At 41.1% G+C, this 24,176-nt stretch overlaps 1 protein-coding gene across 16 annotated transcripts in view; it reads left to right on the top strand.

The window, feature by feature from the left end:
• The window catches only part of LOC127572413 (sorbin and SH3 domain-containing protein 2-like), a 337,556-nt gene that overhangs the window by 207,193 nt on the left and 106,187 nt on the right, over positions 1–24,176 (top strand). For 13 of the 16 annotated variants that reach the window (XM_052019641.1, XM_052019638.1, XM_052019636.1 and 10 more), the window contains 3 exons: positions 11,029–11,124; positions 22,967–22,993; positions 23,671–23,813. In XM_052019641.1, the coding sequence (XP_051875601.1) occupies positions 11,029–11,124; positions 22,967–22,993; positions 23,671–23,813 (266 nt within the window). The remainder of the gene's footprint in view (positions 1–11,028; positions 11,125–22,966; positions 22,994–23,670; positions 23,814–24,176) is intronic. The other 3 variants (XM_052019640.1, XM_052019633.1, XM_052019632.1) reach the window with 1 other exon arrangement.

The following is a 24,176-nucleotide window of genomic DNA, read 5'->3' as shown; positions in this document are numbered from 1 at the left end:
GTTAATTTCCCCGGTATTGACTGGGCCACTCAGAGTGTTAAGGGCCTAGATGGGGTGGAATTTTTGAAATGTATCCAGGAAAGTTTCCTGAATGAATATATAGAGGGCCCTACTTGGGAGGATGCAATACTGGACCTTCTCTTGGGGAACAAGGCAGGGCAAGTAACTGAAGTGGCAGTCAGGGAGAACTTTGGCTCTAGTGACCATAATTCTATTAGTTTTAAGACAGTGATGGAAAAGGATAGGACAGGTCCACAGGTTGGGGTCCTAAACTGGAGCAGGGGTAATCTTGGGGGAAACTAGGCAGGATCTAGCAGAGGTTGATTGGGTGAGCCTGTTTGAAGGGAAAGGATGGAATGGCAAGTGGGAGGCTTTTAAGAGTGTGATATCAAGAGTCCAGGAGCAGCATGTTAGGGTGAAGGGTAAACCTGACAAGTTTAGGGAACCTTGGCTGATGAGAGATATTGAGGCTCTGGTCAAGAAAAAAGAGGAAGCATGCATTGGGTTTAGGAGGTTGGGGACGTGGGAATCCCTTGATGACTATAAAAAGGTTAAGAATACTCTTAAGAGGGAAATCAGGAGGGCAAAGAGAGGGTATGAAATGGATCTAGCAGGTAAGGTTAAGCAAAATCTCAGAAGGTTTTCTAGCTAGAATAAAGACTAAAAGAGTGGTCCAGGAGAGAGTAGGTTCCCTGAGAGATCAGCAAGGCTGTCTCTGTCTCGAGCCACAGGAGATGGGTGGGATTTTTAACGAATATTTCTCCTTGGTATTTATGGAGGAGAAAATCATGGTTGCCCAAGAGACAAGTGGAGATGTTTTGGAGGACATTGATATTACCAGGGAGGAGGTATTTGCAGCCTTAGGGCATTAAGGTAGATGAATCCCCAGGGCCTGACTGAGTGCATCCTCTGACTTTGTGGAAGGCTAGAGAAGAAATTATGGTGGCCCTTGTGGAGATAATTGCTTCATCATTACCCACTGGTGAAGTTCCTGAAGACTGGAAAGTGCCTAATGTCTGGTAGCAAGGACAAGCCAGGGAACTACAGACCGGTCAGCCTGACATCAGTAGTGGGGAAGTTACTGGAGGGAATTCTGAGGGACACAGGGTCTAGTAGTATTTGGATAGGCAGAGTCTGATTAGGATGAGTCAGCATGGCTTGATGAACCTTTTAGAGTTTTTTTTTGAAGAGGTAACCAAACAGGTAGATGAGGGTAGGGCAGTGAATGTTGTCTATTTGGACCTTAGCAAGGCCTTCGACAAGGTCTCACATGGTAGGCTGGTCTGGAAGGTTAGGCCCCATGGAATCCAGGGAGAGCTAGTTAGGTGGATTCAAAATTGTCTCAGAGGTAGGAAGCAGAGGGTGATGGTTGAAGGTTGTTTCTTGGAATGGAGGCCGGTGACTGGTGGTGTTCCACAGGGGTTGGTGTTGGGACCCTTGTTATTTTTTATTTATATAAATGATTTGGATGTGCACAAGGTTTGATCAGTGTAAGTTTGCGGATGACATGAAATTAGGAGGTGTTGTTGATAGTGAAGAAGATTATCGTAGGTTACAGGGTGATCTCGATCAATTAGGGAAGTGGACTGAGGAGTGGCAAATGGATTTCAATACAGACAAGTGTGAGGTGATGCATTCTGAAAGGTCAAACCCACATAGGACTTGTACTATGAATGGTAGGGCACTAGGGAGTGTAATGGGACCTAGGAGTACAAGTGCATAGTTTATTTAAAGCAGTGGCACAGGTAGACAGAGTGGTGTAAAAGGGGTTTATCATGCTGGGCTTCATCAGTCAGTGCACTGAGTATAAGAGTTGGGACATTATGTTGCAGGTGTACAAGTTGTTGGTGAGGCCACAATTGGTGCACTGTGTACAGTTTTGGTCACCCTGTTATAGGAAAGATGTGGCTAAACAGAGTGCAGAAAAAAATTACAAGGATGTTGAATCATAGGGAGAGATTGGCCAGGCTAGGTCTTTATTCCTTGGAACATAAGAGAATGAGGGGCAACTTTATAGAAATGTTTAAGATTATGAGAGGCATAGATAAGGTGGATGGTAACATTCTTTTCCCCAGGGTAGGGGAGTCCAAAACTAGGGGGCATAGATTTAGGGTGAGAGAGAGAAAAGATTTAAAAGGGACCTGAGGGACAACTTTTTCATGCAGAGGGTGGTGAGTGTATGGAATGAACTGCCAGAGGAAGTGGTTGAGGCAGTACAATAGTGTCATTTAAGAAGCTCTTGGCTCGGTACGTAGGGGGGCGGAGCTTAGAGGGATATGAACCGAATGCAGGAAATTGGGACTAGCTGGGTAGGCACCATGGTCGGCATGGACTTGTTGGGCCGAAGGGCCTGTATCTGTGCTGTATTGCTCAATGACTTTATGATTATTAGTCTTTGAGCAATCTAAAGATGTATAATAAAATAGAATATTTTTACGTCCCACACATAACTCTGTAATAAAAGAATCTAGAAATTTGAAATTTAGCATGCAAGTTAGGTTTAGTATTAGGATGTGCACTGCACTCTTCGCTTTTCTAAAAAAAAAGACCTCAAGAGTCCTCAATAGCCCAAATTTCAATCTTCCATTTTGAGAACTAATGAGATTTTTCTCAGATCTCTTTTTGAGGTACTAAATAGTTTAACTGAATCACAAAAAGGAACTGAAAAGTTGTGCACTGAGTTTCCCTCTATGAGTTAAGAGTCAGACGAATATATCGGAGAGAAAGAACCAAGTTTAGAGAGATACCAAGAAATGCCTTGTGAGATACTTTTACGGAGGCTGTTTACAATAACCAAGGAATAATTTTTATTTGGTTATTTCTGATGGAATGGGAAAAACTTTTCATTATTTAATCTACTTTTGGCTCAAATTCAGAGGCAAATCATGATTGCCCTGGTTGTGGCTTCAATACTTTTGATGGGGAAAACTGCACATTCAACTTTTAAGCTCCCTTTAAATTCGGTAAATGTGGAGACCCGTAACATTAGACCATAAGATAAAGGAGCAGAATTAGGCTATTTGGCTAATAAATTATGGCTGAATTTTTAAAACCCCATTCTCCTGGCTTCTTTCCGTAACCCCTAACCCCCTTACCAATCAAGAATCCATCAATCTCTGCCTTAAATACACCCAATGACTTGGCCTCCACAGCCCTCTGTGGCAACGAATTCCACAGATTCACCACCCTCTGGCTGAAGAAATTCCTCCTCATCTCAGTTTTAAAGGGACATCCCTTTATTCTGAGGCTGTGCCGTTGGATCCTAACCTCTCCTACTAATGGAAACATCCTCTCCACGTCCACTCTATCCAAGCTTTCAGCATCTGATAGGTTTCAATGAGACTCCCTCCGCGTCCTTCTGAACTCCATCGAGTACAGGCCCAGAGCCAACAAACACTCCTTGTATGTTAAGCCTTTCATTCCTGGGATCATTCTTGTTAACCTCTTCAGGGCCCTCTCCATTGGTTGGGGAACTGCAAAGGGAAAAAAAATTAAAGATTGTAAACCTATTGTTTGGAATGAATGTACAATGGCTCACAAAGCATCCATTGAAGCACTAGATCGGACGATGCAAGATCTTGGACACAATAATAGATTAACAGAAAGCTAGCTGGAGATTTTCATCAAATGCTACCAGTAATTCCATGAGGTACTAATGCAGATGAATTGAAAGGCTGAATTAAAGCATCATATATTTGAGAAAATGTTAAATGATTGCAACGGAAAACCAATTGGGAGATACAAATTTACTCAAATTATTAAGACTCAACAGGAATGATTTCAGTGAAAGGCTTGGGCAGAATTGTTACATCATTTACATCATGTTACATCTGATGTAAGCTGTTTTCTCAGATGTCACTCAACCCTATTTGAATTACCAATGGTTGCATGAAAGAGCAATTTTAGCATCCAAAAATGATGCAATTCACGCCATAAATAAATATCTTCTTTTGGAGCCTCCCGGACAACCTGTACAATATAAATCTATTGACAGTGTGACAGACGTCGAGGCTGTACTTTTTTTTTCTGTTGAATTTTTAAACATTCTGTCACCAGCTGGTATGCCATCACATAATCTTGAAATGAAAGAAGGAGCTCCAATCATGCTACTTGGAATTTGGATCCACCTCCACCAATATTACACAAAGACACAAACTCATCAATTCATAACTTACTACCACATGTAATTGAGGCTACAATAATGACTGGTAATGCTGTTGGGGAAAATGTCTTCATCCCTTGGATACCAATGATCCCATCTGATCTACCTTTTTAAATTTGAGCAACTTCAGTTCCCTGTTCAAGTTAGTTTTGCTTCAAGCATCATCAAGGTGCAAGAACAATCACTAAAAGTCATTGGCCTTGCTCTGGAAACTCGTTTTTCCCATTGTCAGCTATATGTTGGTTGCTCCAGAGATGGAGATAAAATTAATCCAGACATTTTTGAACCAGATTCAAAAGAAATAAATATAATGTATTCTGAAATACTTTAACATTGAAATCAAGTAAATTTACGCATTGTGCATGAGTGTGTGCCTACTTAGAGAACTATATTAAATGCAATTTTGTATACATATTTATTTTTTAGTGAGTATGTTTTATTGGTAGCTCTAGTTAAACAACATAACTTTAGTCCCCTAATTATATTATTCATGGAATAATTATATACTTGTTAGATTTTATTTCATTTACAAAGAGTGTTATCAAACCCAACTGCATGGAAATAAATTCAAACATCATGATTGCCAGCATAATACAATGCCAGGTATAGCAGTTAGTTGGTAATAAATCCAAAGTGAACTGTTTGGCTGAAAAATTCTGTTTGTTAATATTTTTATTATATTTGTTAATATTTTCTAATGCTAGGCCAGACTTCAACATCAGCACAGAATATATAAAGAAAGTGACATATTCAAAGCTAAATTGACTGTTGTTTTGTTTTTCCTGTATAACTGAAGACTATTTACAGAGCTGAATTTGAATATGTCACTTTCCTTTTTTTATGTGCTGCTGATGATGGAGTTGGGCCTAGCATTAGAAAATGTTTAAAAAAAATCATGGAGACTGCACTGAGCAAATTGACTCCCATTTCACTCTAGTTTCACCCTCTTTTTATCAATAATCTTGCCTGTAGCATTCTGGAAACTACTTTTGGTCAGAAATAAGAAATAGCATTGGGTATATAAAAATAAATAACGAGTGTAGTGATTAATGCAAAATAGTCATTTTTAAGCGATTTAAAGTAAATCTGAATCTAACCCAAAGATTTTTGATTTTATTCCTGGTTTTCCCCTTAAACATAATTGTCTAGAAGTGGATCTCTGTTTGGTTGCACTATATGAATGGAACGAATTTCAAAGACATGGTACAATGCATTGATGCTTTTATGTAGCCACTTTAAGACTACTGGCTAGGACTGGATTTCTGAGCAATTGTGTATGATTCATTAACCCTTTCATCTGTGAATAAAAAGTTAGTCAGAAACTTTTCTCTGGATATTTTATGTAGAAAATTACAGTTATTCACAATTAAATAACAATAATACAACTGAAACATGTGTAATGACACTAAGTTCACTATCACCAAAATAATTCCCTGATTCTGTTTTAATAGTTTATGTGGAGTCAAAGTTTCACCACCTTAACTTGCTAACACCTTTATTGATATTTCTGTGGATGTGTGATCTGTTACAATTGACTGTAGACATTTAAATCAAACTCTATGGGAGCTACAAGATATTTTGTCATTATAAATCAGTTGCTTGAAGTTTGTCCAAAAATACCAGGGTAAATAATCGAAAGAAAAGATTGAATACCTTATAGGGGTCAATGGCTATCAAGACCTTTTCAAAAGATTAAAGCTCAAGATGCTATAAAGGTTAAAACAATGCTAGAAATGTCAACACAGATGTTGGCACATGGCTCATTGCGTTTTGTGCCAGGTCCACATCAGAGCTATTCACTCTACTGCCATTTCTCTAGTCTCGTTAATATTCTGCAATAAAGATGAACAATGCTGGAAACACTCAGCAGGGCAGGCAGTGTTTGTGCAAAGAAGCAAGGTTAATGTTTTAGGTCGAAGACCTTCTGTCAGAACTGGGAAAGAGTGAATAGCAAGTTAGTTTTGCAGGGAAGATGGGGAGGCGCGTGATGGGAGGGGGAAGCAGGAAGGGCTGGAAAGGACATAGGGTGAGACCAGGGTTACTGTGGGGATAAGTTGTAAAGGTCCTCTAGTGAAATGAGTTAATGATATTGGCTCAGTTTTTCTCTTCCCATTAGTACAGTCTGATCTACTGGGCATGTCACACAGCCCTGCTATGTGCAACGCCTCACACTTGTCTGATTATCATCCTCTAACTGCCAACATTAACCCATTTGACTGATGGACCTTTGCAACCCACCCTCAGGATAACACTGACCCTTTTCTATCACAGATATTCCCTTGTATATCCCCACTTGTATTCCTCCTCTGCCTTCTCTGTAACATGAAACTAACTGACCTGCTGAGTGTTTCCAGTATTTTCTGTTTTTTATTTCAGATTTCCAGCATCTGTAGTTCTTTAAAAAAAATTTCTTCAATAGTCTCCAGATGCAGCCTAACTAGAGTGTTATACAGCTGCAACATAACTTCCTGACTCTTGAACTCAATTACTCGACTAATAAAGCCAAGCACACCCTATGCCCTCTTTACCACCCTATCAACCTGTGTCACCACTTTCAGGGATCTATGAACTTGGATCTCAAGATCCCTCTGCTCAGCAACACTGTTAAGGGTCTTGCTCTTACTGTTCCTTTACATTTGATCTCCCAAAGTACAACACTTCACATTTGGCTAGGTTAAATTCCATCTGCCATTTCTCTGCCCATATCTGCAACTGCTCTATATATCCTTTGCCAGTCTTCTATGTTATCCACAACACCACCAATCTTTGTATCGTCTGCAAACTTACTAACCCACCCATCTACGTTTTCATCTAAGTTATATATATATTTTTGCAGACTATCTCACAAACAGCAGAGATCCCAGTACGGATCCCTGTGGAACACCACTAGTCACGGACCTCCAGCCAGAATAAGTCCCATTAACCACTACCCTCTGTCTTCTATAGGCAAGCCAATGCTGAATCCAAACGGCCAAGTCACCTTGGATCCCATGCATCTTAATCTTCTGCATGAGCCTCCTATGAGGGACCTTGTCAAATGCCTTACTAAAATCCATGCAGACAACATCCACAGCTCTACATTCATCACCTTCATCACCTCCTCAAAACTCAAGTTACTAAGACACGACTTGCCCCACACAAAGCCATGCTGACTGTCCCTAATTAGGCCATGCTTTTCCAAATGCTCATAAATCCTATCCCTAAGAATCCTCTCCAGTAACTTCCCTACCACTGACATGAGACTCACTATTCTATAGTTACCAGGATTATCCCTATTTCTCTTCTTGAATAACAGAACAACATTAGCTACTCGCCAGTCCTCTGGGACCTCACCCATGGCTAGGGAGGACACAAAGATCTTGGTCAAGGCCCCAGAAATCTCACCTCTTGCCTCCCTCAATAACCTGGGTATATCACATGAGGCCTTGGAGACTTAACCACCTTAATGTTCTTTAAGAAACCCAACACTAACTCCTTTATCTCAAAATGCCCTAGCATTTTAGCATGCTGCACACTGATCTCCCTATACTCCACATCCTTCTTGGTAAATACTGATGCAAAGTACTCATTTAGGACCTCTCCCACATTTGCCACCTCCAAGCACATGTTCCCTCCTTTATCCTTGAGTTGTCCTACCCACTCTCTAGTTATCCTCTTGCTCTTGATGTATGTATAGAATGCCTTGGGATTCTCTTTAATCCTACTTGCCAGGGACTTCTTACGGCCCTTCTTGGCTCTCCTAATTGCCTTCTTGAGTTCTTTTCTGGCTTCTTTATAATCCTCAAGGGCTCTGTTTGATTTTAATTTCCTAAACCTCTCATACGCTTCTTGACTAAATTCACCACTTCTCTTGTCATCCAAGGTTCCCTTACTTTGCCATCCTTGTCCTTCCTTCTTACTGGAGCATACTTGTCCTGTACTCTGTGCAGTTGGTCTTTAAACACCTTTTCACATGTCAGATGTGGACTTGCCCAAAAGCAGCTGTTCCCAATAACTGTCCCTAATTCCTGCCTAATACTCTTGTAATTTGCCCTGCTCCAACTTAATACTCTCCTGCAAGGTTCATACAGTACTTATCCTACCTATAGCCATCTTAAAACCTAAGGAGTTGTGGTCACTGTTCCTTAACTGTTCTCCCACTGAAAGGTTGGTCACCTGGCCAGGCTCATTACCCAACACCAGGTCCAGTACGGCCCCTCCACTTGTTGGACTATCTACATATTGATTTAAGAAACCCTCCTGGATGCATCTAACAAATTCTGCCCCCTCTAAACCTCTTGCACTAAGGAGGTCCCAGTCTATGTTAGGGAAGTTGAAGTCCCCCACTACAACATCCACGTTTTTACACCTTTCCCTAATCTGCCTGCATACTGTATCGATTCCTCAATGTCCTGGTGGCCACTGGGAGAGTCTGTAGTATAATCCCATAAGAGTGATTGTACCTTTCTTATTTTTGAGTTCTACCCATATAAACTCAGTGAATGAGCCCTCCATTATGTCTCCTCTGAGTGCAGCTGAGAGGATTATGGAAATAACATCCTATACTTAATTGTCAAAAAAAACTTTTCACTTCCTGTCTACTCCTTCACTGCCCACTGGTTATAGTACAGCACCGATTTAATGTCTGCACCTCCATCCCTCACCTCCCACAATTGATCAACCCTTCCAAAATGAATGCAAAGGTAGAAGAAGACCTTAATTTGAATTAATGTATAAAAGTGATTCCCCTCACCAGAATATCCAGAGATCCTCTTGGGAGACTTTAAGATGCTTAGCTGAGGGGTTTGAGAAATGATTGCCAACATATTGAGATAAGGTAGCCCGTGCATTTTGTAGATGGTACTGTGTTCTGATTTTATTGAGCTGACTCTCTTGGTCTGAACAAGAAAATGTTACTGCCACTTTTCTATTGAGACATGGCACATTACGCTTTCCCTCTAGTCTCTCCGTCAGTGTTTAAAGCAAAGAATCTTGTGGATCCAGTGGTTTGATGTTCTGTTGTCCGGGCAGGTTTTGGTTTCACTGCCACCAATTCCCCCCATTCATGGTTATTTATTTGCATCAGCTACAAATTCTCAGAATTGTAATTAGCGGCAATGCTGTACAACTTTCTGTGCGAGTGTGCATAATTTAAAACTCTTGGAATGCAATTATCAATCAGTGCAATTTGGTAAGTACTACACACTAGTGCGTGGCAGAATTGTTCAAAGTTAACTTAAAAATTATACTGAAAAAAATATACAAAAAGGGAGTTTTTGGAAAGGTCATCCAGCTCTCCTTTTATCATCTGGTAATCTAGTGACATATTGATAATAGAGCTGTTGACTAATAATGCAGTGTATCTCCTGCAATTAGTCAATGACAGATAAGATAGGGAAAAACTTCCATTGATGGAAAACGTTGGAAATTGTAATTCCAAAGGCTTCCCAAGTTTGCTATGTGTCATGGTTACTGGGTCAAATATATTCGACAAGCAAAATGACTTGAGCCATCCCACCACCATGCTCCAGGGTGTGACTCTTGCTGAAGATTATAAAAACAATTATCATGGCAATACTTTAAGTGCAGTGTAAAATACGAGGTGTCCAGAGGTGAGGGGAGTACTGGAAAGGAATTTTACTGATTTCTTATTAGATTTGTTTTCTCCTTTTACCTCAACTAGGTAGGTAAAGCATGTCCAATCACAATGCTTCTGACATCACTACTACATGGAATTGGCTTTCTGTACTGATTGTCTTTTCCTATCCATTATTTTTGTTTGTTAATATTTGTTTGCAGCTGCCATTGTTTTCACCATTATCTTGTTTATTTTTCCCCTGTTTTTATTTTAATCCCTTACTCAAATCTCCTCATCCCTTTCTAGATCCTCCAGCCTCTTTTCAGTCTTCTACCACCAGTACCCAAGCCGCTGGCAGTTCCTCCTCCCATTTCCCATGGCCATCTTAAGGAAGCATTTGAGTCTCCCTTGGCATCTCCTTGAGTCAGCACAGCTGAACTCAACACTCAACTGAAGCATTAAACTCTACTTAGTAGTTTGCTTCTATGTGCTATTATTGGTATGGTATCTTCTCCTACTAAACTAGTAATCCAGTGGATTGGACAAATGATCTAGAGAGACTGTTTCAAATCCCACCTGACATAAGGAAAATTTAATTTCAGCTCATTAAATAAATATGGATAAAATGATAGCAATCATGACATTCACTGTGAAGCTACCAGGTTCTTTAAGCAACGGCAGATTTTCTTCTCTAATCTGGCGTGCGTGTGATGCCAGATGCACAGCAATGTGCTCGGTTCATAGCTTAACTGCCCTCAAATATAGCCCAGCAAACCACTCGAACCATGGCGAATTAGGGATGGGCATCTAGTATCATCCACATCCCACGTAGTAAAATTCTGGTGCTGCCCTACCCCAACGAATATTTCCTCTCTCAACCACCTAACCCACACGAGTTGCATTGCACCTTGGTTTTACTGTTATTTGATGGGATGAAGGCATTGGCATGTTTAAAATTAACAGTTAGTCAAAATGTGTCTCTTTGGTATTAAGAGAATCAAGGGATATAGGGCTGGTGCAGGGAGATAACACTGAGGTAACACTGAGATTAGCCAAGAGCATGTTGAATAATAGACCAGGCACAAGGGGCCGAATGGCCTATTGCTACTCTTTGTTCTCACAGATATGCATTGCTATTGATTTGACTGAATGATTTGTTATATTAACCTGAGCAGCTTGCCTGCATGTAAATAATGTGCTTGGATTTGATTTACTTAGAATATCCTGCCACTAAATAAATTGCACTGGCTTGCTCACCTTATGCTCTGCCTGATATGTATGCTGTGCATTTCTGTGGTTCTGTTTTCAGACAGCGGTGGCTGTGCTCGTAAACGTGCTGCTACATCAGTTAAATTAGCCTCTGTGAAGAGAGTGCAGAGTTCGCCCAACTTGCTGCTGGTTGCAGGTACTAACACTGACACTTACTTGCCTAAGATACTCGCATGCTCCTGCTTGGTCTGTGTATATGTGAAATATGTGATATTTTGCAAAACTGTCAACTCTAGGAATTAAAACTTTTTTGTTATTCCAGTATTTCCAAAGTACCATATTGTTCAAATTTGGTCATTTTCATTTGAAATAAAAGGTAGACTTTAGAAGAATACCCATATTTTTCTAAAATTGTGGAGGCCTTGCATCCAGTTGGCTTGGTGCACGGACAAAAGTGCGGCATGTTGTAAATCTTGACTGCCTCTCGTTTGTTCCAAACTGCAGGGATGGGATCACAAGTATATTGGAGTAGGCCTCTTGCATCTATAAAGATGGAGCACGAGAAAGCCATGAATGCACCCTGAGGTCTACTCGTAAGTCATAAAACAGTCTGGTTCCAAAACTGTTTGGCCATTTTTCAAATACTTGCATTCTGGGAGCTTTGAAAGGCATATTGAAAAGGCTGTGCCTCCGCTCCCATTATTTAGGTTCAGACTGGATGAAACTAGAGAGGGAAGCATGGCAATTTCCCAGCCACACCCTCTGACGTACAGGTTTGGCTGTTTAGGTACGTTAGATCCAGTATTGGGTTTGAAGGAACATGCACTCATAGCCCCTCCCGCTGGGCCTAATAGGTTTAACAGCAGCCCAAATGCCTGAGGTTATTGGGCAAAGGCCATCTCACTGCTAAGTTGGCAAGCATTCTACAAGTTGTATATCCAGTCATCCAGGAGCCCAGGTGATGATCTGCAGCTCAAATCCCAGCCCAGCAGCTGAGGAATTTTGATTTAATTAATTGGATAACTCTTACAGGGTTGACAGGGTACATGTAGGGATAAAGTTTCCACTCACTGTCTACCTTGAACCAGGGGTTCAAGATGAGGATAGATAGATGTCTATCTTGAACCAGGGGTTCAATATGAGGAGAAATTTCTTCACCCAGAGGACAATGAATCTTTGGAATTCTGTACCCAAGAGGGCTGTGGAGGTTTGGTTGCTGTTATATTTAAGATGGAAGCCAAATATGATCCAAGGGATGTAGGGTTAGTGCCTAAGACTCTGATTAGGCTGCATCTGGAGCATTGCATTCAGTTCTGGTCACCTCAACACAGGAAGGATGTGGAGGCTTTGGAGAGGGTGCAGAAGAGGTTTACCAGGATGCTGCCTGGATTAGAGTTCTATTAGGCGAGGTTGGACAAACTTAGGTTTGTTTTCTCTGGAACAGCCGAGGCTGAAGGGAGACTTGATGAAGTTTGTAAGGTTATGAGAGGCAGGGATAGAGTAGACAGCTGGTATCTTTTTCCCAGGGTAGAAATGTTGAATACCAAGGGCATAAATTTTAAGGTGAGAGAGGGAAAGTTTAAAAGGGATGTGCTAGGCATGTTTCTTTACACATAGAGTGGTGGGTGCCTGGAATGCGCTGCCAGGGGTGGTAGTGGAGGCAAATATGATCGAGGTGTTTAAGAAGGTCTTAGATAGGCACATGAATATGCAAAGAATGGAGGGATATGGACATTGTGTAGGCAGAAGGGATTATTTTAGTTAGACATTTAATTACTGGTGTAATTAATTCAGCACAACATTGTGGTCCGATGGGCCTGTTCCTGTGCTGTACTGTTCTATGTTCTAAAAGCTAAGCTATACAGTCTTGAATGACAGAACAGGCCTGAGGAACAGAATGGCCTACTTCTACTAATTGTGTTCTTCTGAATAAAAAGCTTGTATCAAGATTCTGACTGTGAAACTGCTGGACTGTTCTTAAAAATCCACCTAGTTCACTGATGTCCTCCTAGGGAAGGAAAATCTGCTGTCATCGCATTATTGACCTGCATTTGAATCCAGACCCACATCATTAGCTGCCTCCTGCGGTGAGCTGGCAACCTGCTCAGTTCAAGGGCAGTTAGCAACAAATGCCAGCCTTGACAACAAGGTTCATACTTCACAAACACTGCATACTGGTTTCTATCCCTGTATGTTTTTAATTTCTTTGTATGTTTTTATTGGTTGTATGCAAAAACATTGGTTGTTTCACTGGATGAGATAGTTGGAGATGTGAAGTCATTTAATAAAAGTGCCAAGAAATCACCTGACCAGATTTGGTGTGCAAAAGTATATATTTAGAAAATGACATTCTGTCTCTTTCCAGCTTGCCTTTTTTTAAAATGAGAGAAGTATTTCAATGAAACCAGAAGCTGCTCTCCTCACAAAGGCCAATCCTGGAGCTAATTAACTTCTTCCCTATCAAAAACTAATAAAAGTCAAAATTTAACAGAAACTCTCAGGATAATTGTATCAGTCAAGCAAGTAGCTGATTATTGCCACAATCTGTTGGCATTAAGAGTGAGTGCAGCTCATCCCTAAGAAGCCCACATCTATCTGCCAACTCATTGAATATCTGCATCAGAATTTTTTGTAGAAAGGTTATGAAATGATTTTAAATATAATATTTTACATCTGTCTATCTAATGAATTTAATGAGACATAGAAACCTGCAAACTCATTACAGAATTGCCTCATCAGTGTTGTGCATCTTAAATAAGTTGTTCCTCCACAGTGCAAAATGCAGTTGCGATCATTTCTGAATCAGAGACTGTGCCTCCCTGTAAACTTGCCTCACTACTTTCTGTCTCAGATCATCTCTGCACCAGTACTGTGATCTCTGCAACAGGATGCACAATTACATCGTTCCCTACACCCCAGAAATTAGGTCATTTTGATCCAAAGAGCAACTGTTGTTGCCCACTTGTGGAATGACTTTTCATGGTGTCGTTTCCTCCGTAGCAGAGCTATTTAAAGGGGACCTCTAGAAGAGTTCCCATTCCAGAGGTGTCTCCTTTGTCTTGACTACTGCCCTCAGCAGGAAAGTTAACCCAGACTGTGCTGACTTGCTGCACAAATCCAGACATCCATTGGACTGCCAATCTCCTTCACCCCACCAATCTGACCAAAGGGCAGACCCACTACCAAAGCGGTAGTCCTTTATCATGTCTTTAGTGGCACTGAAGAACTTCTAGGCTGTTTATGTTTATGAAGAATAGTCTGTGAGCAAGGGTTGCCTGCCATGGTCCTTACTCAATATAGTGTGCAAAACAGTGAAAACTCATGTGAGAAAGGGCTGGTGCTTGAATCCTGTTTCTACTGCTGGATCAGGAATTCTATGTAATGGTGTGAATCAAGCATGTGTTTAACTTTGGGTATCTGTTCTTTATGTAGTTTGGCAAAGAAACATTGTTTACTTCCAATTGATGGGACTCAATTTTAGCAAAACTGTGTAACTGCATCAAGACTGCAGCTTGCACCTGAAGCATTAAAAAATTTCAGTATGTAGCTGGAATCTTGCCAAGTGAGGTTTCTTTACTGCAGCATTAGTTTATGCAGTGTATAGCAAAGAAATGCCCAGAAAGGTGTGGGATTACTATTACATTACCTTTGCTAGTCATGTGTTTTTCTTCCTTATTCATTTAAGCAAGTGTTACAGCAGACTGATCCATGTGTGCTTATTTTGTGGGTTTCACTCCCACCCGACCTGACCCCTTCATGCTTTATGGAATGTGATTTTGTTTTCCAAGTTTGTCTGGAGAAAATAAGGTCAGATTTGAAAACCTGCCCAATAGATATTGATCTAATTCCTAATTAAAGATGCAATAGAGTTTAAGCCAGCCACATTCTTCAACCATTTGCTCCATTTTTTTAATGGGGTAGGGAGAATTCCTGATCTTTAGCCTGGATATCCAAGCTCGCCTTATCAACCTCCCGTCACTGCCAAATGAATCTATTCCAACATCACAAGAGCAGCCACCAAAGTAAGGATTGAAGACCATCCCTTCTGATGACTGCTATCCCTTCAAGTCACTGCTGATGAAGATTTTAAACCTAATAAATTATTCATATGTTTTTGCCAAGGGCTGACAACATCACATCACCTCAGGATATCCAGCATATGAACAGTTTGCTACCAATGGTTGCATCAAGGAGACCACTGATGCATTATTCACATATAATGAGCAACAATGGCAACAAATCCAATAGATTTCCAGATATAGTGAGAATCCATAATGACACTAGTTGCAACTATTTTATAACCAAGCCCTTCTAAACATTGTATGAAAAGAAGGAACTTTTATTTCATTTGCCAGTGTAAAATAATTCAGATAAATGCATGGTCCCAAGTCCTCATCACTCTCAATTGAAGAGGAATGATGATTTCTGAGAGAAGGATACGCTGTCTGTACATTTATGGTAGAATTTACTGGAAGGCATCTCTGTGTGAAGAGATGCCTTCCAGTAAATTCTACCGTAAAGCTGCAGACAGCAGCTGAATGTTTCATAAGTGCACCCTGCCCCAGATTTACCTTGGGCGTTGATGAATAGGAATCAAAATCATGAAAGAGCAAGATTCAGTGAGGAAATGGATATAGAATTACAAAAATATCAAGGAAACTGAGTACACAGAACCTAACAATAGCTTCCAAAGAGGCCAAAACCATTACACTTATTGGCCATTTGCACATTCACCTTTCCCAGAACATTATCTTGCATTTTCTCTTTTCCCCTTGCCAAATACCAGATTACCTGCACCCTTCCTTTTTTTCACTGAAGCAACAAACTTGATGTTGAAGTCAATTTATGTGTTGTATAATTATAGGACATTCTCAGAGTATGCATCCTCTGGTTTTGTCGATTAAATAACCTTTATTATACTTAAGAAGTACTCTGTTTGCTGATTGGTGAGAGCGTATGTTGATGCAGCTCTCTGAAATTATGAATCCCTGCTGCCAAATGATGGCAAAGTTGCGGTGTCAGGAACCCGTACTGCTCCAGCCTTTCACAGCTCCTGCCTTTAAATCACCCTGTCCTGCAAGCAGCATACTTGTACTGAGATGCATTAAACACTGAAAGCATTGTACAGTTTGATAGAGATGCTGTATGATACAAACTGAACAATCACAGCAACAGAAAAACTGAGAGACAAAGACCAATATCCATCTAGTTAACCCTGTACAATGTTAACTAGATGCGATGATAATGGGAGTTGTCGACTGATCATTTCATCACCCCACTAGGTTGCTTTGCAAGGATTCATTGTGTGAACTGCTGTAAAGAAATGCTGCAAGAGGAGGTTTGAATATTCACTTGCTCACTATTTTATCTGGGCAAAAACGCTATCAGTCAGGCTTTGCATCATTCAATGATGCAAATTGCTATCATTCAATGCCTTTGTTCTTCCATGCCCATATTGCAATGATAAATCTCCTATTGATTACGGCAAATCAGCAGAATAGATGCTTCTTATTACCAGGCCTGCGACAATCTTTTCCTCACTGCGGCAAGTTTCCTTCGATTTGGCATCCTCCTATTTTCACCTGGAGTACATGTTTTGCCTTCAACCCCTCCTACTGAATCCATGTGCCCCTGCACCCACTCACCTTCATCAGTGCCGTTGCACCAGGAAAGAAGTGGCTGGGCTTGGCTACCGTTGCTTGGTGTTCAAATTGCTTTCTCTTGTAGCCTCTGCTGCACACGGAAATTGCAAAGTAAGTAGCTGCTTGGTACCATTAAGAGACTCTGGCACTCGTCACAGAGAGTGCTGCTCCTTTGAAGAGGCTGCTATAGTGGACTGTCCTAAAATTTCCATCCTGTCTTACAGCATGAAGGAGGCCATTTAGTCTATGCCAGTTCACTCAGCAATTCCATTCCCCACTAATTTTCCCTGTAACCCATCTTTCCTACTTGCCCATCGACTTCCCCTAGATTCCACCATCCACCTGCACAAGAGACCAATTAATCTACCTACCTACATGTCTTTGGGATTCAGGAAGAAACGGGAGCACTTGGAGGAAACCCACATGGTCACAGGAATCATGCCCAAACTCCGGACAGACAGCACTGGAGGTCAGGATTAAACCCAGGTCACTGGAGCTTTGAGGCAGCAGCCCTACTTGCAGCACCACTGTGCTGCCAGCAAATTGTCAATTTCTTGACTTGGCTTTGGGCACATTGTAATAGCCCCAAGAAAATATGCATTCTATTCATGTCTTTTCAGCTGTTCCTTCTCCTTCAGTGGATATGTATGCAGAGTGCTTTTTCGACTGATGGGTGCCCTTCTGATTCATGGTTTTCGTTTTCAGTTGCTTCCACCCATCTGCTTGATCAGCATCTATTCTGAGTAGGTCTCAGAAATGACAAAGGAGAATTGTGCCAAATAACTGCGCTTTGCAGACTTATTTTCCACCCCACTTACTGGCCCATTAGCTGTACAGCCAGGTAGTCGAGTTCAATTAAGCCACATCCAACAGTGCGTGCAGTGTGAGTACTGAGCTCCTAATTTCTTTCAGCTCTGCATGGGAAAAATCAAAGAAAATATTTCGTAAATTCTGGAGTCATGAGCAGTCCTTCTGCTTTTTGCTGCTTTCTGTGTTCAAAAGCCAGCATTGGCACCAGGCTGCAGTTTTTTTTTAAAGTTTTTCCCATCAAATGCACAATTTCAAGCAAGCTGAGTAAAGCTAAATTACCATCCATCCCCAATATGTGTTTCCCATAATTGAGTTCTTGTATTAGTCTCATACTTCTGCATCCAACATCCACAAATGTACATCACTGATCAGAAATTAGTGCCTTGGCTGAAAACTCTTCCACATCCTACATCTGAAAGATGCTGTGATCAATTCCAACAGTCCAACCCTGCCCTGACTGAGATCATATTAAACAGGTGCTGACAAGACAATGAGCCACAGATGACAGATCCCTTCATTCTTTTCATCTGGTAAAGACTGGTGGAAAAGCCACATCATTTGTATCAATAGTAAGAAAGATAATTCTGGGAAATTTCTCTAGGGAACAGGTTGATCACAAGAATGACTTGGTTCCAGCGAAGCATTGATATTTTTGAGAAGAGAGCACATAACAAAAAGTACTGGAAACACTCAGCAGGTCAGATGGCATTTGAGAACAGAGAAACAATCGCGTTTCAGGTCACGTATCTCTGATCGGAGAAAACTGAGAAGAAAATACCTAGGAATGTTAAGTCTGTTTCTCTTTCCACAGATCCTGCCTGATCTACTATGTGTTTCCAGTATTTTCTGTTTATAGGTTCTGTTCTTGAGAACTGTTCGTAAGTCGGAAATGACCAGAAACTGCTGTGGTGGGAGAATGAACAGGCGCAGGAAGAGTGGCTGTCAGCTGGACTGATTGAGTGAGCAAGTCTGCCCAGTGCTCCCAGCTCCGCTCAGCTCAACCCAGTCTTCAATTCCTGCGGCTTGGTGAGAGTGGTGGGGGGAGAAGGTGCATGGAACTGTCCCGTTTTCACCCAGCAGAAGAGGCCTGTAGCCCTGCTGCAGCCGGCAAGTCCATCCCCATCCCTCCCTCACATCTTGCAAACACTTGTTCACATGAACGGTCTGTTCATAAGTTGGGCTTTTGTAACCTGGGGAGGACCTGTATACTTCAGATCTCCAACATCTGCAATTTTTTCTTTACTTTCAAGGCGTATACTATCATGGTTTCTATTCACAGATTCTGTTTCTGTTGTGAAATGTCAGTGAAAGACATTAAAGTGATGAAAGCCTTTCAGATTTCTTTTTCCTGACCGTTCTTTCAGTCAGGACCCTGGCTGATTTCTCAGTCCCCAGATGTGAAATATCCCATCTGGTGATGAGAAGGGGACTTCTCCCAGTGTTCTGGCCGGCAATTCCCTCTAAATCAATACCAGATTATCTGGATGTGTATCTCACTAATTGGGATACATTGCTTAAATTCCTGCCATCCGTTCCCATCTCTCCTAAGGAACTGGCCATGGTTAGGGCAGACCACCCACTTTAGTGCTTCCAGTTATGTCCATAAGCGAAGGCATTTGTAGGTTATCAATCGGATTTAACTTGCATTTGCTTTTTGTTGAAGCATGCACCTGAAGTATAGTCGTTTATGTAATGGATTTGGTGGAGCGGGGTTGGGAGTGGGAATATGCTCTCTAGAGTGGTGCAAATGTGCACATTTCTGGAAGGGAAATGGGAGAAGAATGAGAAGAATAAAGCTAAATATTTAAATAAAATGTAAAAGCAAATACAAATTCAGCAAATAGAAGACAATGTCGTGCAATCTATATGACAAAGTGTTATTCATTAAGAATTGTATTACTAGATTTCCAAATTATATTTATTGGGCTGCAATTAATATGAATTGGCATTAAAAGCTGCACAAATCTGACAAAGAATGTGATGGAGTTAAATGCCAAATGATATTCCCATCCCCTTTATTACTTTATGCAGTAAAATCCAACTGGTTGGAAGGTTGGTTGTCTGTTGTACATTGCTGCTAATGTTGGTGGGTGGCAGGAGACTTGTGGAAGTTTTTGGTCATGTGAGAGGATAGATGAGGGAGAAATAATGGGGGAGTAGGACTGAAGGGAGCTGGCGTAGACACAATGGGGTGAATAGCCTCTGAAATTATGGGGGGGGGAGCAAGAAGTATAAAAACACGAGAAACTGCATAAAATTAACATTACTTGCATGCAGATTATCATTGGTTCCTAATTTGTCGAATGCACTTGTGGAATAGAGACAAAGGGAAGGTCAGAAGCAGATCATACTGGACATTCTGTGCCTTAATAAAACTCTGACAGTGGATGAACCTGATTATCTCCATAGTTGACGCAGGAAGAGCCAAACACAGATGAAAATGTATATGGAAACAGAAACCTGAAACTGTTCATTTTACTATACAGCTGTGCTTCACTTTATGATATTGACACCAATGTCCATTGTCCATTGATTTCAATATCAAATGTTAGTTGGTTTAAAAACTCCCCAAAGTATATCTTTGCCGTAGACTGGTACAGTAATTTGGTGCAAGCAGTTGATTGATGAAGCTGCTGTGTCAAGTGATGTAATTGACTTTGTCAATATCAATAAATATTTCATTAGCTTTCATTGGTGGCCTATAGTGGCCTGGTAGTTTCAACCTACTAGTGAAGTAATTTGCGGTCATTCTTGGAGCACACCTTGTACATTATTGACCTAAACAATAACTGTTTTATGGCCACTTTCAGGCTGTATTTGGACTTGAATAATAATCAAATCTGGTGTTTATAAAAAGTCATTGTATGGTATATAATGTACAGTAAATTTAATTTGCTCAAGAAAAGCTTTTCAATTCATAGTTTTGACATCAAAATGAAATGAGGCAATTGTTAAGAATCTTGTTGGAATACAGAGTAGGATTTTGGAATGCTCCTAAGGAAAATTATCAGTTGGACTTTTAACCTATTAGAATTTTATCTTCATAGTTGGAACAATGATGTCTTCACTCATTAAAAAAAAAGTTCTAACCTCCAAAATAATCATTAAATTTAATGGGTTACATTTTGCACTAAATTCACAAATGTTTCTTTTTTTTATTTTTGACATGAAGGCCCACATGAGATTTACTTAAGTCTTCAAATGGAAATATGAAACCTTTAAGCTGCTGATATGTTTCAGTAGCAGCTACATCGCAACTTTGTATTTGACTGTGTGTCTATTGCACTCAGCTGCATTTGAATTCATTATTTAATTGTATTTTCCAAGTCTTCTGATGAAATTCACAGCATTTCATGTAATGGGATACTGCCAATGACAGGTTCTACTCATTTTGCTGCAAATCCAGTCCATTCCATTAGTTGGTGTTATTTAAATTTGAATAGCTGCAATCAAAATAATTTATTGATGTACCAGTGTGTTACGGGCAGCTCTTTGTTGCTTGAAACAGAATAGTCCTGTCATTGCTGTGAATGACTAAACACCGAAGCCCTTTTAGCACCTTAGTGGCACTTGCATAGTAATCCATCTGATAATTTTTGTTTGCAAACTCAGCTGGCGTGAATTTCCACAAACAGCAAATAATCAGTTGATGGGCTGCATCTTGTCAAGTATTACCTGCAATTCTGATTGGAACAGCTGATGTTCAGCCATTGAAATTGAAGCCCTGACTAAAGTGCATGAGCTGTATTGATAGATTTGCAAGGCTAAATCTGTCAGCTTGTTCTGAAGCTGAAGTTACCAGGGAAATGGATGGTGAAGCCTGGACTTCCCAACCTTGTACTGGACAAGATGTCTCAGATCCCACACTGGGGCTGGATCTAGCACAGGGATCTAAACTACATGATTTCAATGTTTGGCAAAGTATTAGGAGGCAAAGAAGAAGGGAAGATAACATTTAGTTAGTTACTTCACTTTACCTTGGTTTATGTTTTAGTATATTTTAGTTTTTAATTCAATTCTCATAGTTTCCATTTAAAAGTATTAAAAATGAAATGCAACTTTTACAACCAGCAAAGCTCCAATCTCGGCTTTGGGGCTGTCAGGAGCAGGGGTGCATTCTGGGGGCAGGGCCTCCTCACTACACCACACTAAGCCTTGCCACTGCTTAGACCATAGCACTGGACTCCAGATGCAGAGGCAGGTGAGATAGATCTTCCGTATCTGGTCAAAGGAGGTGCAGTGCCTGGGTGGGAGGGGTGGTGTATCATCGATGCATATTACAAATCACAGAAGTCCCAGCACTGATCCTTCTGTAACCCCCACTGACCATAGACCTCCTGTCTGAAAAACAACCCTCCTCCACTACTCTCTGTCTTCCATAACCAAGCCAAATTTGTATCCTACTTACCAACTCGCCATTGATCCCACATGAATTAATCTTCTGGACCAGTCTACCATTAGAGACTTTGTCAAATGCTTTACTAAAGTCCATGTAGACAACATCCACTGCCCTACCCTCATCATCAATCATCTTCATCACCTCAAAAAAAACTCCATCAGATTTGTGAGGCAGCTTGATTCAGTTACTTCCTCGAGGTCAACTTGCTTAAAATAATTGTAACAGAATAGTTTGTCAATTGAACTGCCATTGATCTTTCAATTGGAATCCAACCCCAGCTACAGGCCTAGTTATTTATGATACCTGTCCTGACCCTGATAGGAATTGTCAGGTCCCAATGGGCTGTCAGGTAGCCAGGTTCCAAGGTGAACTGCACTCTCCCAACTATATCCCAACAATCAGGTCTACTACATGTCACGGTACTCAGCCTTTGTGCAGTTGTTTATAAAAAGCTAGCTCTACCTAATCCCACCCAGATGAGCCAAAGGACCTATATTTTTTGATCCCCTACCTGAAGCTGACCCACAGGATCCGGAGGTTGGGGTAGCAGGTTCTCCTGGTGTTCTGACCAACATTCATAGAACATAGAACAGTACAGCACAGGAACAGGCCCTTTGGCCCACCATGTTGTGCCGAGCTAATTAAATTAGTAATTAAATGCCCAACTAAACTGATCCCTTCTGCCTACACAGTCCATGTCCCTCCATTCTCTGCACATTCATGTGCCTATTTAAGAGCCTCTTAACCGCCTCTATCGTATTTGCCTCCACTGCTACCCCTGGCAACACATTCCAGACACTCACCACTCTCTGTGTGGGGGGGAAAAAAAACTTGCCCCGCACTTCTCCTCTAAACTTACCCCTCTTACCTTAAATGTATGCCCTCTAATATTAGACATTTCAACTCTAGGGAAAAAGATACCAGCTGTCTTTGCCTCTCATAATCTTATAAACTTCTGTCAGATCTCCCCTCAGCCTCTGTCACTCCAGAGAAAACAACCCAAGTTTGTCCAACCTCTCCTGATAGCACAAGCCCTCTAATGTACCATTGTTTTATGGGCAGGTCTTTGTTTCATGAAACAGAGTAGTCCTGGCATCTTTTTGTGAATGTTAATGTATTTTGCAAGCTATGCAGTTTGGACAATGTACTAACAACTTACTCATCGTGCTGTTTATTTTTCCTTTAAGGTAATGAAGCACAGGCAGCAGATTCAGGTAAAGATTTCTCTAGGGTGGGTTGGGGGTCAGAGGTGGTGGGATGTGTAGTGTTTGGTAGGGAGGGAAACACTTGGAATGTATGAGTTGCTCTCAGCTCACTTTTTTTTTGGTTAAAAACAATTATTTATCATTTACCACTGTTGAAGGACAATTTTATTGAAGATATTCCTGTCTGAAATGATATTTCTTTTATAAATCTGCTTCCATGTTTCTGGAAATGGTGCAACATTTGCAAAAAATAAAGTCGTAACCCAATATTTTGCTCATTGGAATCAGGTTTTGGAGTGCACCGTTTGGCATATTGGTTTATGATGAAAACTCAGGCTGGAGGAGAGGTTGCCCTTCTCCTTCACACTAAAGGGAAGATAAGGGTTGCTCTCACCTCTTGTGAAGCTGTGCCAGTCAGTCTTGCAAGTCATATAATGGCCAGTGATGGAGATGCCATTCTCTAGTTTGTAACCCTAAGTGCCAAAGGGAAGCTTTACATTCATCTGCTTGAGTCAGGTATCTCTTATCCCTGCTCTCTGCATCGCTAGGTGAAGGTGGGATGAGCCACAACACATGAGATCCAATGGGTTACACCTGCATTGGTTCACTTGTCACACACTTCACCTGTGGCTGAGGAAACACTAGGGAATTTAACCTTTTTTGAATAGAATTGTTGTCTTCTGCAGATGTTTGGCGAACTTATAACATTAATGATGGCTTCAGAGGCACAGTGAATGGTGAAACATACAGCTCATCGCTGGCAGCAAAAGGTTTCCGCAGCGTCAGGCCGAACCTTTCATTTCCCGAGAGGAAGACACCTCCACATCAGGTGAATGAAACCCGCCATGTGAGTGCAACAGAAGACGCTGTGGGGTAGAGAGGCTGCTTACTGACTGCTAGCTGCCAGCACTCTCCCTAGGGGCAGGTCTCTGCTGTGTGATATGAGTCTAATCTCAGTTTCAGTCAGTGCCTCGGATTTGAGTCATGCCTAGGAGAGTGCAGGCATTGGAGCATCTCAGTTTATTTCACCAAATACAAATACTCATTGCCTTGATGTTGGGGTTAAATCCTTACTGTAAAAGATCTTTTGGAAAATAGTAATACTTATTAAGTACTGGATGAAGACCCAATAATCTGGAAGTGAATTCCTGAAATTGATCATATAAGGTCAATTCCCTGATTATTCTTGCTG

Source organism: Pristis pectinata, chromosome 7 (assembly GCF_009764475.1).
Source record: "Pristis pectinata isolate sPriPec2 chromosome 7, sPriPec2.1.pri, whole genome shotgun sequence".
Taxonomy (NCBI): Eukaryota; Metazoa; Chordata; class Chondrichthyes; order Rhinopristiformes; family Pristidae; genus Pristis; species Pristis pectinata.
Note: the sequence above shows the minus strand (reverse complement) of the source record. Positions and strands in the feature narration are given on the sequence as shown.